We start from the raw sequence: 15,511 nt of genomic DNA, 5'->3' as shown, positions 1-15,511 counted from the left end.
TCCTGCTGCTAAACCTATCAAATTTACATTCAGTCACAATGTCCAGGCAAATGGCTTTTTTCTGCTTACATTTTTAAGAGAAAATAAATACATGGACCTCGATCATCAATGAAGCAAACAAAAAAAAACCAAACCAAAACCCCCACAACAACAACTACAAAAACCTGCAGGCAATTACCTTACACTCAGTATTGTAATAATGGAAACTGAGTTTTAAATTATGGACAGGCAGAGAATATCAGGCAGCTAAAGGGCCAGATCCTTAGCTGTTTGGAATTTTTATATTGGTATTGAAGTTCAGTTCTGATTCACAACAGGTGTGGAACAGTTGAAACATATTTGTAGGGAAAGCTGAGCTTCAGAAGAGAAACTAACAGTTCCTATGTATCTGTGTTTGCAGCTAATTACATGGACAACTGGAAGTGTACTGGTATACTGAAAGGTAATGGGAGTCCGGTGAATGGTAGTTCTCAGCAGGGAATTTTTAATGCCTCTCTAGGTTCAGCCAATACAAGTCTGCAGAATTCACTAAATGGATCATCTGCCAGCAGGTAAGTTAAGTAGTAGAGACTGATTTTCAGTAAGCAGTCTTTTCTCTGAATCTTTGTTTCATTTAGCTCTCCTATTTGTTTTACGTGTTTTTAAAGCGCAATGTCATTTATTGCATGAGTTCTTCTATAAGCTCCTCTGGTTTTGCTCTGTGGTTTGTCTGTTATTCCAGTGTTAAGAGGAAAATTAACAAAACAGTAAGTCATGCTGAATCAGTGTATAAATAAGCAATGTAAATAACTACTTTCATTTTTAGTCCTTTCATGTTGTTAAAAACAACATTTCTGAAATAGTTTTAAAGGAGAAGCTTCATCCTATTTGTGTGTAACTGCCCTTTTGATTTAGATATATGTTTAAAAGTGGAGCAAAAATGCCAGCAAACAAATTCTGTTTTTCTCTGGGGTAATGTAGCAGAAGGGAAGGAAGAAAAGTTACTTCCTAACACAACGGTTTCAACAATCAAATGTTAGCGTTAGTTTACTTGGTTTTTGCAGGTGTGTAGCATCAATTGAATAAAAGTTTTGTCGTTTTTAAATTTTACTCATGTGACATTAATATTGCAAATAATTTGCCTTAATCTTTGTTAGGTTTTTGTTCTGTAATAGTTGCTGTTCAGTGGGTAAATTTTACTGCCTCTTCTGAAAAACCATTTTAATTTGTGCACACTGAAATGTAGGGATACGCTGAGTCTTGCATACGTATGGTGCAGTGTGTACAATCAGCTTCACAGAATTAGAAGTCCTATATAAGGATGAGATGTGGCCAGATTCTATAGCAGCAGTTTCCAAGTTTTGTGGTCACCTTTGTTTCAAATGCCTTGGGATAGTTTCCCTTTCCTTCCATGTGCAGCTACTCATGTGGGGTTTTTTCAGTTTGGAAAGCTTATTGGCAAAGTTTGCTTTTGGAGAGTAGCACAGCCTTCCCCCTCTTGACCTTTCAGCAGTCAGTCCTGAATGGCAGTCCAAGATCCCTAGCCCTGTTGAACAGAGAACAGGTTTCACATTTTCCTCACAAGATAAATGTGGATACAAGAGGTGGTAAGAGGCCCAGTCCCTACAAGAAAGGGCAGCAGAATGATACTGGTCATGGTTCCAGGTTCTGCTTGCAGTGTAGCAAATGAAATGCAGCCCTGTCTTGGAAGTGGTTTATCCAGAGCAGTGTAACTGTATTTGCTTGGGCTCCTGTGAGGAAGTGCAGGCTGTCTTACAGCTCTTTAGCACAGGGTGTGGTTTCACAGCCTTATCTAAGACTGTGCTGCCACCAAGACTAACCATCCCCACCCTGCTAGTGGCTTTCCTCCTGTCCCTGAACTTGGTGCTAAGCCATTGTGCAACTGAAACTTCCAGCATTATTTCTATTCCCTTCATTGCTCTGTATTTTGGAAGGTGTTTCGTTTTGGTTTCTAATAAATTATTCTTGCCTCTGATTCGTAAGACAATGTTATTTCCAGAATTAAGTCAGGGCCTGTGGAATTTCGGGACGTACGGTGTCTTGTCCTAGAATTCAGCCTTGTAATAAAATATACACCCTTTACTATATGCTTTCTTTTGTAGTGATATTGGCCTGAGTTGTGTTAGTATAGTTGCTAACTTCTTCTGTGTTAGTGTTAACATGCTGATAAAGATTTATGCATTGACATGTGACTAAATAGGTATCCTACACATAACTTGTTTTGTCTCTGACTGTACATGCTATTTTTCATGTCTATACGTTTGAACACTTAAAACAGCTATAGCACAGGCAGATCTGGAAAAGGTTATAAAAGCACTATGGCCAAACTGGATTTGTACTCAAGATTAATTTAAGAACGTGTGATGTAGATTGTTAGGAAATAAACCGGTAGGGCTGTATTATTATGTTGATGTAATTGTGTGTCTAGATTTATGATACAATTTCCATTCTCCATTTGTATTATGTCCTTTTTAACAGAAAGCAGAGCTGATACCAAGCTAACTGGAGTAACTTTGGTGTTTTGCTGCTTGTTGCATGCACACAGGAATGGAAAACGAACTCCTTTTTCCCCTTCCCCAGCGCCGTTTGACCTCTCCCAAGACACCAGCAGCCTGCTAACTACTAAATACTGTTCAAAAAGCCTTTTTAAAACACGTTGTGTGCATTTTTGTACTAGCCTGCACAGTTTGATACTGATGGAACGCCAGATAGAAAAATATTTGGAGAGGCATCTTGTTTGGAAAAAAACGTAAACAACCTACCCAAACCCCAAAACTTCCATCAGAACGTATTTTTGAAAGCTTGTAAAATTAAAAGCTAGTTCATGATCAAAACCAAGAATTTTTGTCCTCGATTGGGATGGGAGGAGGGAAATGACCATTACAATAACTTTCATTGATACTGTTTTGAGAACCAATTTGTTTTGCATTTCAGAGTGTTCAGCATTTGATTAAGATTCCCTAAACATTACAAGGTTGTAACTGCTTTGTAATATATGCAACTGTCAGTTCTAAAGGAGTAAGAAACCAGTTTTGACAATTGTACAGATGATGGCTTTTAGTGGTTTGTTAATGCTTCATTTATATTCTTTAGTATGACTTCAAATAAATGCTTTGTAAGTACTGTCATACTTCATCCTAAAAGAAGTACTTTTTCTGTAACGTATTTGTACATTCCTATGGTAATAGTTAAAATTACATGGAGTACTTAAATTCTCTAAACGTAATATCCTTGAAAAATGCAAACACTTTAGCCATACAGAGATATAAACCAAAATGCAGTTTGTTGTTAATTGTCCCATAATTTCCTTAATAAACTGATAGCTGTTCTTTGTTGTAAGTCCACAGAATTGTAAACAAGACAGAAAACATAATATAGTTATACTAAAATGCACAAATGTTACGGGTAAGTTCTAATAAAAAAAACCAGTACCAAAATGACACGGAGTGGCATAATTCTGAATCTTGCGTTCACCAGGAATCTTGAATTTACACTGAGGATTTTGCAGAAGTATGTAAATAGATACAAAGACTGTATTTCATTCAAAGTAGTTAATCTCTGTAAATGTATATCATTAAATGTAAAAAGTGGTGCTTTTACATCTATTCTAGAAATGCTGTAAAGTTAATCTGAATTGGACGCATATGCAGCAAATGTACTTTAATAATATTTAATGTATATTTTGTGTCACAAACAAAGCATTACTGAAAGCTGTTAACAAATCACAGGAATTCTGGGAGAATGAAAGCCTGTTAATAGCTGTACTACACCATCCTTTTGACTTCCAAAGCAATCCATTCTTTTGTAAAAATGTATGCTAGGACTATGACTGTGGTATTATTTTCAATGAATTTCAGTGGAAAAGACTATTATTTTGCTTTAAAGAGGAGTTGCCAGATTTGTCTTGTTTTGAATTACAAGCCTTGATTTCTGCTATTATGTTCTATTGGTTTTTGGCATGGATATACTAAAGCCTTTTTTTTTTCCAGCATGTCTTTTCTCCCCTTTGGTTCTCCTTGTATTTACTACCTTTCTCTTCTTTTCTTGTTTTGTTGGTTTTTTTTCGTTTGTTTGTTTTTTGTTTTTTTTTGTTTTGGTGTTTTGTTCCTTTCTTAATTGTTTCAGGTATTTCTTTCCCCCTCTGGATTCCCCACGGGCTGGATCAAGATGGTCCAGTCATGCCCAGCTCCTTCCTCCTCCTCCTCTGATAGAGCAGTCTTGTGATGCTGACACTGCCAACCTCCAGTATCCTCACCCTCGCAGACGATGTGTATCTCGGCCTCTTAATCTTTTACCTGAGAATGAAGGGGTTTAATATGTTATTTTAAATAAATTCTGAAGGGCCTTATTCTGGTGTTTGTGAACGCTTCCATTTCTGGCTGCCTTTGTATTCCTTCTCTGGTACAAAAGACTTTTTTAAGAATGTGGGAACTTCATGCATGTTTTGCGAAACAAAAAAAAATTTAGAACATGTTATTTGTGTATTAAAGACCATTATTTTAATTTGTGCCCTTTGAATTTCGGGAATATATATAAACAGTATTAGCCACGAGCTCTTTATGGAGTAGATGACTTCAATGCTTCAATGTGCCTGGGGTTTGTTTTTTTTTTTCCTCCTTTTTGAATCCTTTAAGTATGGTCTTCAATTTTTTCTTTTTGTATAGTGCATTTATGTGTGAAACACATTCTCAAAATTAGACATGCCTTCAAAACACTTCTGAGTGAAGAATGATGTTGGATCAGCTTGTTAAAGAAACAAAACCATTCCTGTGTATACTGCAGCAAAATAAATTGGAGTGTTTAGTTACTTAAGGTTTTTCCATCTTGCTAAATAAATATTTAAGTTTTATAATTGTGGTTGACTAATAAACTTGTTCTGAAAGGTCTGTATTTGTATGTTTTTCCTTGAAATGATTTTTTAATAGGTTCCTGATGAAGGTTGTTTTTTGATTCACGTGTCCACTCTTGATTCACGTGATGAAGGTTGTTTTTTGATTCCCAGCTCTGCTTTTGCGCCATTCTTGATGTGCAGCTGCATATTCCCTGTCTGTGCTACAAGGTGTGCTCTGACTTTTCCTGTGGCTGTGCTGGAGGTCTGTGAAGACTTCTGGAGCTGTTTGGTTTCACATTACCTTTCAATTATTTTCCAGTGATTGAATTAAATTAGGACATTTTGAAGAAAGAGTGCTGGCTTGAAAAATGCCCAATGTCTTTTCTGCTGTGTCAGCACAGGAGCATCATTGCTGTGGATCAGCGTGTTGGCACTGACTCAAGCTGGTGCAAGACAGGCAGGAAGATAATGCTGGACAAAGAATGCATGGTATTGCCCAGGAGTAGCATTACTGCACAGGATGGGATTGCTGAGGTTTTTGGGCAGATCCTGGGGGGAGGAAGGAAAGAGGAGGCCTTTGTGCTGCAGAAACCCAAAGTGTAAATGTATATTTCAATGTGCTTCAAAATGGACTTACCCTGTTTCCTAACAGACTGGACCACTACTGTGAGGTAAGGGAGAGGGCAACTTGTATTTTTCCAAAGTGACAAGTGAGCTTTATTTGTATTCAAAAAACTTAATTTGCTCAGATCCACCACATTTGTTTCTTTATTTCTCTGTGAGGAATCAAGTTTTAATTTAAAAACCCATGAGGTACACTGGTATTAGAATGTGGTTGCTGAAGGTATGTGGAGGGAGGCTGCTGATACTTTCCAGCCAACAGGAACAGAAGTGAACAGAAGGAAATAAAAAGTTTTATACCTTTACTAGAAAAAAGTAACATGAAATCATGCCAACTTTGTATGGTAAACAGAAATGTTACATGATTAAAAGTTAATGCTTAAATGGTGGGCAGAAAGTAACTATTCCTCTAAGGGAGAACGAATAATTGAAAAAAACCACCCCACTATTACACTGGGATATATTTCCAAAACAGAACAAACTGTTTCTCGGTATGGAAGCAACAGAACATATTTTTGACGTGTTAAACCATTTGCAGAATTTGTCTTGAACCTCAAAGAGGTCACAGATTAACCAGTTAGGGTAATTACATTTTCTTGCAGCTTCTAGTAGTGCATTGTTAATAGTTGTTCAGTATGGTCACATTATTTTCCTATGTGATGAACATGTGTTATTATTAGATATCCTAATTCCAGTCACACGTATTACTAATGGAAACATGCTGTAAGTTCCAGTGCAAGCAAGTCCTGTTAGAACACAGTGGCCAAGTACTTTAACCTCAGCAAATGAACTCAGGTTGGATTTGTGGCCGATGCCTGCCTTGCTCCCTACCTGCTGTTTTGTATTGACCTCTCCAAACCAGGAGCCTTGGATCCACATCCCTGACTTGCCACCTCTGCTTCGTCAAACTCATTGACTCTGCTTCTGACTCAAGCTTGTGAACTGTACTTCTGTGCAGGATCTGGACCCTTGCACACAGGCAGCAGAACTCTAGGAGGGATGATTATAGAAGGGCTTTGAAAGGGATAATTACAGCAGGTACATGCAATATTTTAAATTTATGCAGCAGTTTTTAAGGCTGTGCTCCTTTTTCTCCTGAAAGATTACCTGCAGTAGCTCTTCTTCTGTGTTTGGAGCACATTTTAGTTTGAGCTTCCAGGATTAGAAGTTTTTGGGTGTTGTGGAAGCCATGAGATGGCATTGTTGGTTTTTGTTTTTCTTTGGTTTTGTGTGTGTGTGTTGCGTCTGTGGTGGTTTTGCTTTTGCTGTTGTTTGGTTTTGTTTTGAACATATTTGAACCAGTATGAATTTCTGATTACAACAAATGTGGATTTTCCCTCCTATAGATTTTTGCACTCTCCATACCAGGAACACAACTGTAGAAATCTGAAAACATTTGTGGAAAAAAACCGTGCAGAATTTGTGAAAACATTCTGGACAGCACTGAATTTGATGTAGATCTGTTGAAGTTTCCATGCAAACACACACACACGTGTGTTTGGAAGGCACCTGCTCACATCCTCGACTTAGAAAACACCTGTGACATGTACGCTTCAGCATGGAAATAAAATTTTTCCACCTTCTGTACATAAACTAGAACACAAGGAGTTCCCCCTCAACATGACAAAGAACTTCTTTACTCTGAGGGTGGCAGAGCACTGGGACAGCCGCCCAGGAGGTCGTGGAGCCTCTCTGGAGACATTCAAATCCGGCCGGAGCAGCGACCTGCTCGGGGTGGCCCGGCCCTGGCGTGCGGGTGGCACTGCACCATCTCCAGAGCTTCCTTCCCCCACAACGATTCTCAGCCTCATCTAACTGATTCAGATGGCAAAACCGGGACAGAAAACAAAGCCGGGGATATAAACAACATCACATGTTTCAATCCTAATGGACTTTTTATTTATTTATTTATTTATTTATTTTATTTTTTATTTTTTTATTTTTAGGTAGGGCGGGACACAGCAACGTCGGGCGGGATGTTCAGCGGCCCTTTCCCTGGAAGACCTCAGGCTACTCACTGGTTCGGGGATCCAAGCCTGGCCGGCCTGAAAGCAAACACCTGAGACAAACCAGACCCATGACATCATGCCCCTCCCCACACAGCCCGCGGCCCCCGGGCCCATTCCCGCTCCTGTTGCCTCAGGAAACACCCGGCCCCGTTCCCGCCTAACGGCCGCCGGGGGCGGGGCTGGGCGGTGCCGCGCGCGCATCGCCCAATCAGCGCCCCCGCCTCCCCCGCCCAGACTTTCTCGCTCCCCGCCTGCCGCCGCGGGCCGTGCCCGCCAATGGCCGGCTCCGCTTGGGGCGCTGCCATTGGCCGCGCGGGAGGGAGCGCCAAAGTTTGGGAGGCGCGCGCGCGGCGCTGCTGCGCACGCGCCGGTCGCGCGGCCTTTTCCGTTGCGCGCCAGGGGAGCGAGCGGTGCCCGCCCGGCCGCTGGGGGGCGCTGCGCGGCGGCGCGGGGCGGATCCCGAGTTTTGGCGGTCGGTCCGTCTGTCCGCCAGCGCTCCTGCTGCGCTTGGCACCCTCCGGAAGGGCAGAGCCCTTCCCTCCCTCCTGTTTGGACACAAAGGCGGTCGCCGGCTTGCAGCCGCTCCCCCGTCGCCGAACTGCGCGGCGGAGCGTGGCCGGTGAGCAGCGGGAGCCTTCCCGGCGCGGCCCGCGGTCGCACGGAGTTGGTGTCGCCTCAGGTGCTCCCTGGAGGGGCCGCGGAGGGAGGAAGGCAGGCTGGGACTGCCTCGGTCCGGGCGGCTTTACAGGCTAAATATAGGCTGGCACGTCTCGCAGCGGCGCTTGTGTGAGTGGCAGGAGCGCCGCTCATTTCAGGCGCTCCCAGAGGGCTGTGAAAGTGGGTCCCCCAAAAGTCTTGGTGGGAGAGGACTGGGAATGGTTCTTGAGCACGTTTGTGGTAAAGCGGGGTGGTTGCTGGAATCCTGGCAGCGATGTGTGAGCGAAGTGCGGTTGCCTTGTGTAAGTGTGAAGCTGTTTGGCTCCTGCTTGCAGATGCTGCCCGACCGGGGCTGATGGTGCTGCCGGGCCGAGTGCCGCTCCAGTGTGCGGGATGATGGAAGACTTCAGGAATATCGCCGACGAGACGTTCCCGAGCTACTTGGGCCATTCCTTTAACAGCAGCGCGAGTGTCGTCTTTGAGAATGTCACCGTCTCCTCCAACCCGGGGTTACCTGTGGCGGCCTCCACTGTTGCCAGGAGCCAAGAGGGTGGTGACAAGAGGTGAGGTCTCAGTAAGTGCCATTCAGTAACACAAAAAAACAGTTGAAGCATCTAACTCTGGAGAGCAAAAATTAGTTTCACAGATTACTTGGTCGGTGACAAAACTATTTACCAAACAGTATCTCAGTAATCAGCAAACAGGATTGTCTGTATTACCAGTGTAAAATTTGCACTTAATTTGTAACTAGTACAATACTAACATTTCACAAAAACTGCCCTTCAAAAGTAATTTAATTTTTAGACTGTAACAATCAAGTCTCTTTTAACTCATCTCTCCAGCTTACTTGATTCGAGTTTGAAGTTGTGTAGGGAATAATGTATTTTTTACATGTGTGTTCTCTGTTAACTTTTCACTGAATTTACCTGAATTTAGCTCCTTTTAGAAACTGTAAGAGCTAGTGTTATGTATAAGAATTAAAACTTACTCAGCAAGGAGTAGAGCAAAGAGTTACAATTTGAAGCCTTTGTGCTTAACTGCTGTCCTGTTACTTAACAACAAGTAAGATGAGACTTTAATACCCTGCCCTTCCAGAAGTGTGTGTGCCAGAAGGACACACTAGCCACTAAAAACTGTAACGTGGTTTTTCTCTAAAGAGCTGCAGAAGACTGGAGAGGAGCATTCAGGATACATGTGTTTATCTGTAAATACAAATTAGCTAAAGTATTGAAATAACTTAACTTACAGGAAATAAGTAGTCACAAATATGAGTTTTCCCCCCCTGTTCTTTGGCAAACAGGAGCAGTGCATATTAAAATGATTCTGATGTATGTTTTTCCACCCCACATTTACAGGCTTCCTGATGATTGTGCATCCTATTTGGAAGGAAAACATTCACCTCTATCAGGATCTTCTCACAGCAGTCAGTCACATCCTGAGCCAGTGGAAAGATTTGCCCTCTGCTTTCGTGATGACATGTAAGTGAAGTAGTTAAAATCTAATTCTGTCCTAAAATGCAGATACCAGTAAGTCAGTATGTAGAGCTGTATGTACTATATGGCTCATTATGGGCTCTTTCAGAATTGAGTTGTAGAGTTGGAAACAGCAGCTTTTACTGCTGGCCTGCAGTAACTGGAGAGCTCAGCTGTGCATTGGCCTGTTAGCAGCAGCAGTGTTTGGCAGCCTGGGCAGCTTCTCCTACAAAACCAGCTCCTGAAGTGTTTCCTGGAGGGGGATAGTGCTAGAACACGTGGAAGCACCCAGTGGCCTTCCACGCAGTGATTGATGCCACTTAGCCTGTGCAGCCCTACATCAGCAGCATTCTGCTGTTTGATTGATTGATGTGACAGGAGCAAAATCTTCAGATGTGCAGCCCTACATCAGCAGCATTCTGCTGTTTGATTGATTGATTGATTGATGTGACAGGAACAAAATCTTCAGAAGGGATGTTTCCTAGACTGTGAGGTTTTGTTTTGTTGTCATACTAATTGAAAATGCCATAAGCATGATTATTTAATTGACTTACCTGAATCTGGCCTGTATTTATCTAGTTCGCTTTACATAATTTAGAATTAAGCTGATGCTTCTGCACGTGTGTGTGAATAGCATTTTGTACTGATATAAATATGTTTGAGTAAGTATCAAGCAGTTTGCCCACAGAAAGGAGCAACAGTTTCTATTAAATTTGCTTTTCTTGTAGCTTCAGTGATTGGTATTTCTTAGGAAATAGTTATTGTTAGTGATACACTTGAGAAAGCATTGCTGAGTGGTGGAAGTGTTGGAAGCTGTTATATAGGTTATTCTAACCAAGGCCTGATGTGCTCCTGTTGTGACAGAAACTGCACTGTGTGCCTTTCTCGCTGATAAAATTGAGCCTAGGCAGTGTGTCCCTATCAAAACTAAGAACATAAGATTTGAGAGGGAGTCAGTGTCTTGATTGTACTCAAGTAAGAAAACAAAACACAGAACATGGACTGGTTGTGTTTTAGACTTTCAAATGTTAGTTTCATTTATTTATCTAAAATATTGAAGCAAAAGTGTGAAACTTTAACATCTGGCATGATTAGTTTATAAGCTTGTGTGGATGTTGTGTAAAACCAGACGTGAAGGATAGTTTTCCTGCATAATTACAAAAGCTGTTATTTAACGACATGCAATTTCAGTAACTCATGTTCTGTATAATTTGATCCCTTATTTAGTGTAACGAAAGGCTTGGTGGTGATATTGTGAACTTGGTGAAATCTTGTCTAGGTTTGACTTGGTCTCAAATGGATCATGGAGCTTGGCTGGAGTAGACCCTTCTGTCCTTATACTTTTCCTTCTTTTTATGGAAATGAAAGAGAGGAGCGAATAGGTAGAGAGGCATATTTTGCATGAAGTTTCACTATTTGTTTCACAGTTTAGACTGTAAAACTGAAGTCCTTTGAATTTTGATATGTATTCTTTCATTGTAAAATGAGAGGTCTGTAGAATCTATCCTGTATTGGAAACAACAGTATGAGACAAAATAATGGGAGAATTTATCAAATCTTTGTCATGAGAGATGATGGTCTGTGTAGCTAACTGATTTTTCATTTAAATAATTCTCTTTCTAGGGAAATTGCTACACAAATTGAAGACCCTCAGCTGCCTTGTGTTAATTTGAAAGATTCCCACTCAATATACGGAGAGCCACCTCAGAATGTCATTGAACATTCAAATCGCAGTCAAAGTACCTTACGTGAAGTTTTGCCTCTTGAGCAATTGGAAGGTATTAAATTTTGAGAAAAATCGTGTACTTATTGTCACTGTAATTAGCTTTTTATGGTACAGATGTCTTCTTTTGACCGTTTCAGTGTTTTATGGCAGATTATAAATGGGTTTTGAAAAAAAATCTCTTGGATTTGAGCAAACTGAAAACAGAGAAAGCTTGTGGTTGACATGTTCTTGGAGTTGTCCTCAAAGCACAAAGCTATACAGCAAGTTGGTGAAAACAGTGTTTGCTGTATAGTACCATAAATAGAATGCCAATAGTAATCTGACTTAGTTCAGGAACTTTATGGGAGGCATGTATGTAGCTTGTTCTCTACCCCTTCTATTTCAGTAAGGCTGCAAGGTTATGTTTTAACTAGCATCTCTTCTCTTGCCCTATTCCAGCCTGTAATAGATTTCTTTAATTGCTGTTGTAGGTGATGGAAGCATACCCTTCTAGTGAGGTTATGCATGAAAAAATAGTTTTGAACACTTGCTGTGAAAATACTTTTTCTGAAGTCTAGGTAGAGTACTGGAAGAAGAAGAATATTCCCAAATTAATTTTAGTAGCATGGCCACTGATATTAAGCTTGCCTGGAGTTTTTGCTAATGCCAGTTCTGTGAATAAATTCTACTTGTCCCTTAAAATTTGGTACATGCATTTAGTAAATATATACTTTTAGACATTTTCCTTTTTCAAGCTTTGAGTATTTGTGTAGGTTTTTGTGAAGTATTAATAATTTTGACAGATAACATGTTCAATCAGAAAGTGTTGTGACCTGTAATATAAATAGACCCTTATAAAAAACCACTTCCAACAGGGAAGTGTTGGCTCCAGTCATTTGTTGCTGGAGTCTTGAGGAAGTGGCAGTAACTGGCAACAAAATGGTGATGCTTTGGAAAGCTGAGCCTGCCCAGTGTTTGGACATGATAGTGGCCAGGCAGATTTAGTTACTGTTGTTTGGAAATTGTCTTTTATTCACACCTTACTGAAGAATTACAGAAATTTTTTGCTAAAATCTGTGCGTGCAAGTCTAAACTGTTCTCTGGCATGTGGGACTTCCAGCTGGATTATATGTGGATATAACAGACAAGTGGAAGCTGCTTAAAATGATCCAAAACAAGAATTGGTCCAGTAGGTGAAATGCAACAGTGGAGCAGAACACTTGTTCCTCCTTCTGCTAGCACAAACTGGGACTCCTTGCTTTCTTGTGCTGCCTTGTGGAAATCCTTAAGGCAGTAAATACCTTTCATAATTTTTAGAGTTCTAGCCCTGATGAAACTCTTGCCTTTTTAACAAGATCCTTTAGATCATTGTTATAAGAACATACAAGGTTTAGTGTTGTGGTAATTTGTATGTTTGGGTTATTTCTATGGTGTGTGCCAAGACCTTCCAGGGTCTCAGTTTAACCTTAAAGAATAGTCAGCACTTGTTATGTTCTCACGTTATACTTCTAAAATACTGCTTACACCTCTTTCTTATGTTTCAGATTTGCCAACTGGAATATGTTGTCGCCCAGATGTTAAAAACAGCAAGGTAAAAGCTTTTCCAAATGCAGTGAAATTGATTGTTTTCTAATATTCATCTTCTAATAGATTTAATTCTGTGAGAGGAGGAGGGAGGAATGAAACTGTGTTTGTCTTATATTGTTTATACCATGTGTTTATAAAGGTGCTGGCATGACTCACTTTGCCTTCATTTTGCAAATCACTTAATTAGTACTGTATGAGCATGACTCCATCTAATCTTCCTCAGTTGTAAAAATTGTTGTTTGTTCCTAGCTTCCACTGTCTTGTAGTTCTTTGTCACTGTAAGGACCTTGCATTTTATCCCAGTTAAGTGAAGGATCTTGTGAGGAATGTTTTGTAGTGCTTTTGGAAATAGAAGTAGACAATCCAGAGCTAGCAAGTAGCTGGTGGTATTGACAGATAGGGTTATGCTTCACCTGTTTTTATCTGTTAGAGATGCTAACAGTTTTGGGCATGGAGATCCAATGCAGACAGGAATGGGAGGTCTCCTGTTCCTTGCAGAAAACACGCATTGGGCTGCAACCAAATGCTGTCCAGTACATACTCCTTAATGTATCAGCTAGTATTTTTATGTAGTTTTCTGTCATTTGATTTTTGTAGGGGCCACAGTGGTCAGTGAGTTGCAATTGAATGCTTGCAGGCTGTCTTCTGAAAACCATAATTAATTTTCCTTTCAAATTCTTTACTTTATGAACTTGGACTTTTTTTGCTGTGTGTCAAAGATGATATGTTCATCACAAAGAATATGAGACTAAATCCATAGCAGACATCATGCCATGCTGTTTTTAAAAATCATTCAGCTATAGAAAAGATAGAGTATTTGCTGTTCTAGCTATAGAAAAGATAGAGTATTTGCTGTTCTAGATTCAGCTGAAATATTACTTTTTGAGTAATTCAGTGTACTCATTTGGAGAAATTTCTGACAAAGATTGGATCTGTGTGTACCATTTCTGAAGAGGTTCTGTTTTAGCAGCATAGGAAGCTATTGAGAGAAGTCTTTGTACGTTTAGGTTGGGATTGCAGCTCAGTGAATGATGGAGGACAGCTTTTTCAAATCTAAACTCTTTAGTGCAATGTTTCAATTCTTTATTTTGAGATCTCTTAAGTTTGGTGTCCTTCAGATACTTTTTTACTCTTCCCGTTTTATGCTTCCTGTGTTTCTTGCATGCATCCATTCTGGAAGCTAGCAGGCCAAGTCCATTGGAACCAGAGTGTTTCCTGGGATAAGTAAAAAAAGTGTGTGGGGAGTTTTGCAATATTATTAGTCTCATTAATTATTTTTTATTAACTGAATTAATACAATAGTTAGTAATTTCTAGAAACATTTCTTTATGGGTGCTTTTTACAGGTTGGTCCATCTGAACCTTCTAAAAAGCTGATGGAAGATGCTGTCTCAAGTGTTCATCTTAGCAACAGCCTTTCAAGTTTTTTGGAGAATGAGAAACTCTTATCTCTTCTAAGCACAGATGAAGATTCCACTGGTAGGTGTGTTTATAACTCTTGGTAGCTGAGTCTAATTCTGACTCAATGTTATTGCATACTTTAGAAGAAATATTCTGTTTTACTGAAGTATTTAATATCAGATTGTATTTGATAAAAAAGTAGTATAACAATATTGAAGAAAAGTGTTATTTGGAAAACTGAGTATTTTTAAATTGTAACAGGAGTAGGTGGCTATGGAATTCGTCAGAGAAGATCATAATTGGAATTTTAATCTAAACAATTAAACAATTGTTCTCAGTTACTGTGAATCAAAGATGAAGTGGCAACATTGGCATTGATTTAATAAAGTGGTAATTCTACCTACATTTTCAGTTCAGTTTAGTAGAGATAAAATTCTGTGGTGAGGAGCACACCCATGCAGTTAAAAATGACTTTTACTTGACTTTGAGTTCAGCTCTCTTTAGGTGCTGCATGTGTGGGGTGACATCCGAATTTTAAGTCTAATTTACCTGCAGGCATAAAAGTGAGAGCATGAGTTCTGTATCACTAAGAGTTTCGAACTTTTTGTGCCCTTTCAGTGGCTGCTGCAGAAGGACAAACGTGCTCTTCTTCATTAATGCAGCTGACTTTGCCCATGACATGAAGGATGACAGGGCATGCTCTTGGATGTACCAATGGGGAAAGCACAAACGTGCTCTTCTTCATTAATGCAGCTGACTTTGCCCATGACATGCCCAGGGCATGTTCTTGGATGTGCCAGTGGGGAAAGCAGAGTGATCAATAGGTTTACTGTTGTGTGATGGAGTACCTGGCAGTAAAGTAGGGTTACTGCGTTTCTCCCATGGCATCTACATGTGTCATGACTGTCTTTTGAAGTTCTGTTCTTATTTCTTGTTGCATAAATTCACTTGAGAGTTAAGCATATAATATTTAATAGTTTGCTGAGTAGAAATACTGTTGGGTTTTTTTCTCCCACTCAAGAGGATGAAGTTACTTTAGATTGCCCTTCGAGGGGTTGGTAGCTGTTAGCTGGAAATATTTGCCTATTCAGTGTTCCAGTACTGGTGAAGCTAACTTTTTTTTATTTTTATCATGCAATTCAGTGTTCAGTGTAAATTATGGAATTGTTTTGATAGTATGTCAGGTGATATAAAATGTGTGTTAAAAGTGAAAAGGATGTTTGCTTCTC

The 15,511-nt window shown here is 40.1% G+C and overlaps 1 protein-coding gene across 1 annotated transcript in view; it reads left to right on the top strand.

The window, feature by feature from the left end:
• The window catches only part of LOC121333140 (centrosomal protein of 192 kDa-like), a 71,664-nt gene that overhangs the window by 6,607 nt on the left and 49,546 nt on the right, over positions 1–15,511 (top strand). The window contains exons 8-17 of the mRNA XM_041399218.1: positions 401–551; positions 4,126–4,312; positions 4,926–4,983; positions 7,050–7,202; positions 7,696–8,080; positions 8,454–8,681; positions 9,474–9,596; positions 11,214–11,368; positions 12,840–12,886; positions 14,228–14,360. Of these exons, the coding sequence (XP_041255152.1) occupies positions 401–551; positions 4,126–4,312; positions 4,926–4,983; positions 7,050–7,202; positions 7,696–8,080; positions 8,454–8,681; positions 9,474–9,596; positions 11,214–11,368; positions 12,840–12,886; positions 14,228–14,360 (1,620 nt within the window). The remainder of the gene's footprint in view (positions 1–400; positions 552–4,125; positions 4,313–4,925; positions 4,984–7,049; positions 7,203–7,695; positions 8,081–8,453; positions 8,682–9,473; positions 9,597–11,213; positions 11,369–12,839; positions 12,887–14,227; positions 14,361–15,511) is intronic.

Source organism: Onychostruthus taczanowskii, unplaced genomic scaffold (assembly GCF_017590055.1).
Source record: "Onychostruthus taczanowskii isolate IOZ18803 unplaced genomic scaffold, ASM1759005v1 scaffold16, whole genome shotgun sequence".
NCBI classification, from domain to species: Eukaryota; Metazoa; Chordata; class Aves; order Passeriformes; family Passeridae; genus Onychostruthus; species Onychostruthus taczanowskii.
Note: the sequence above shows the minus strand (reverse complement) of the source record. Positions and strands in the feature narration are given on the sequence as shown.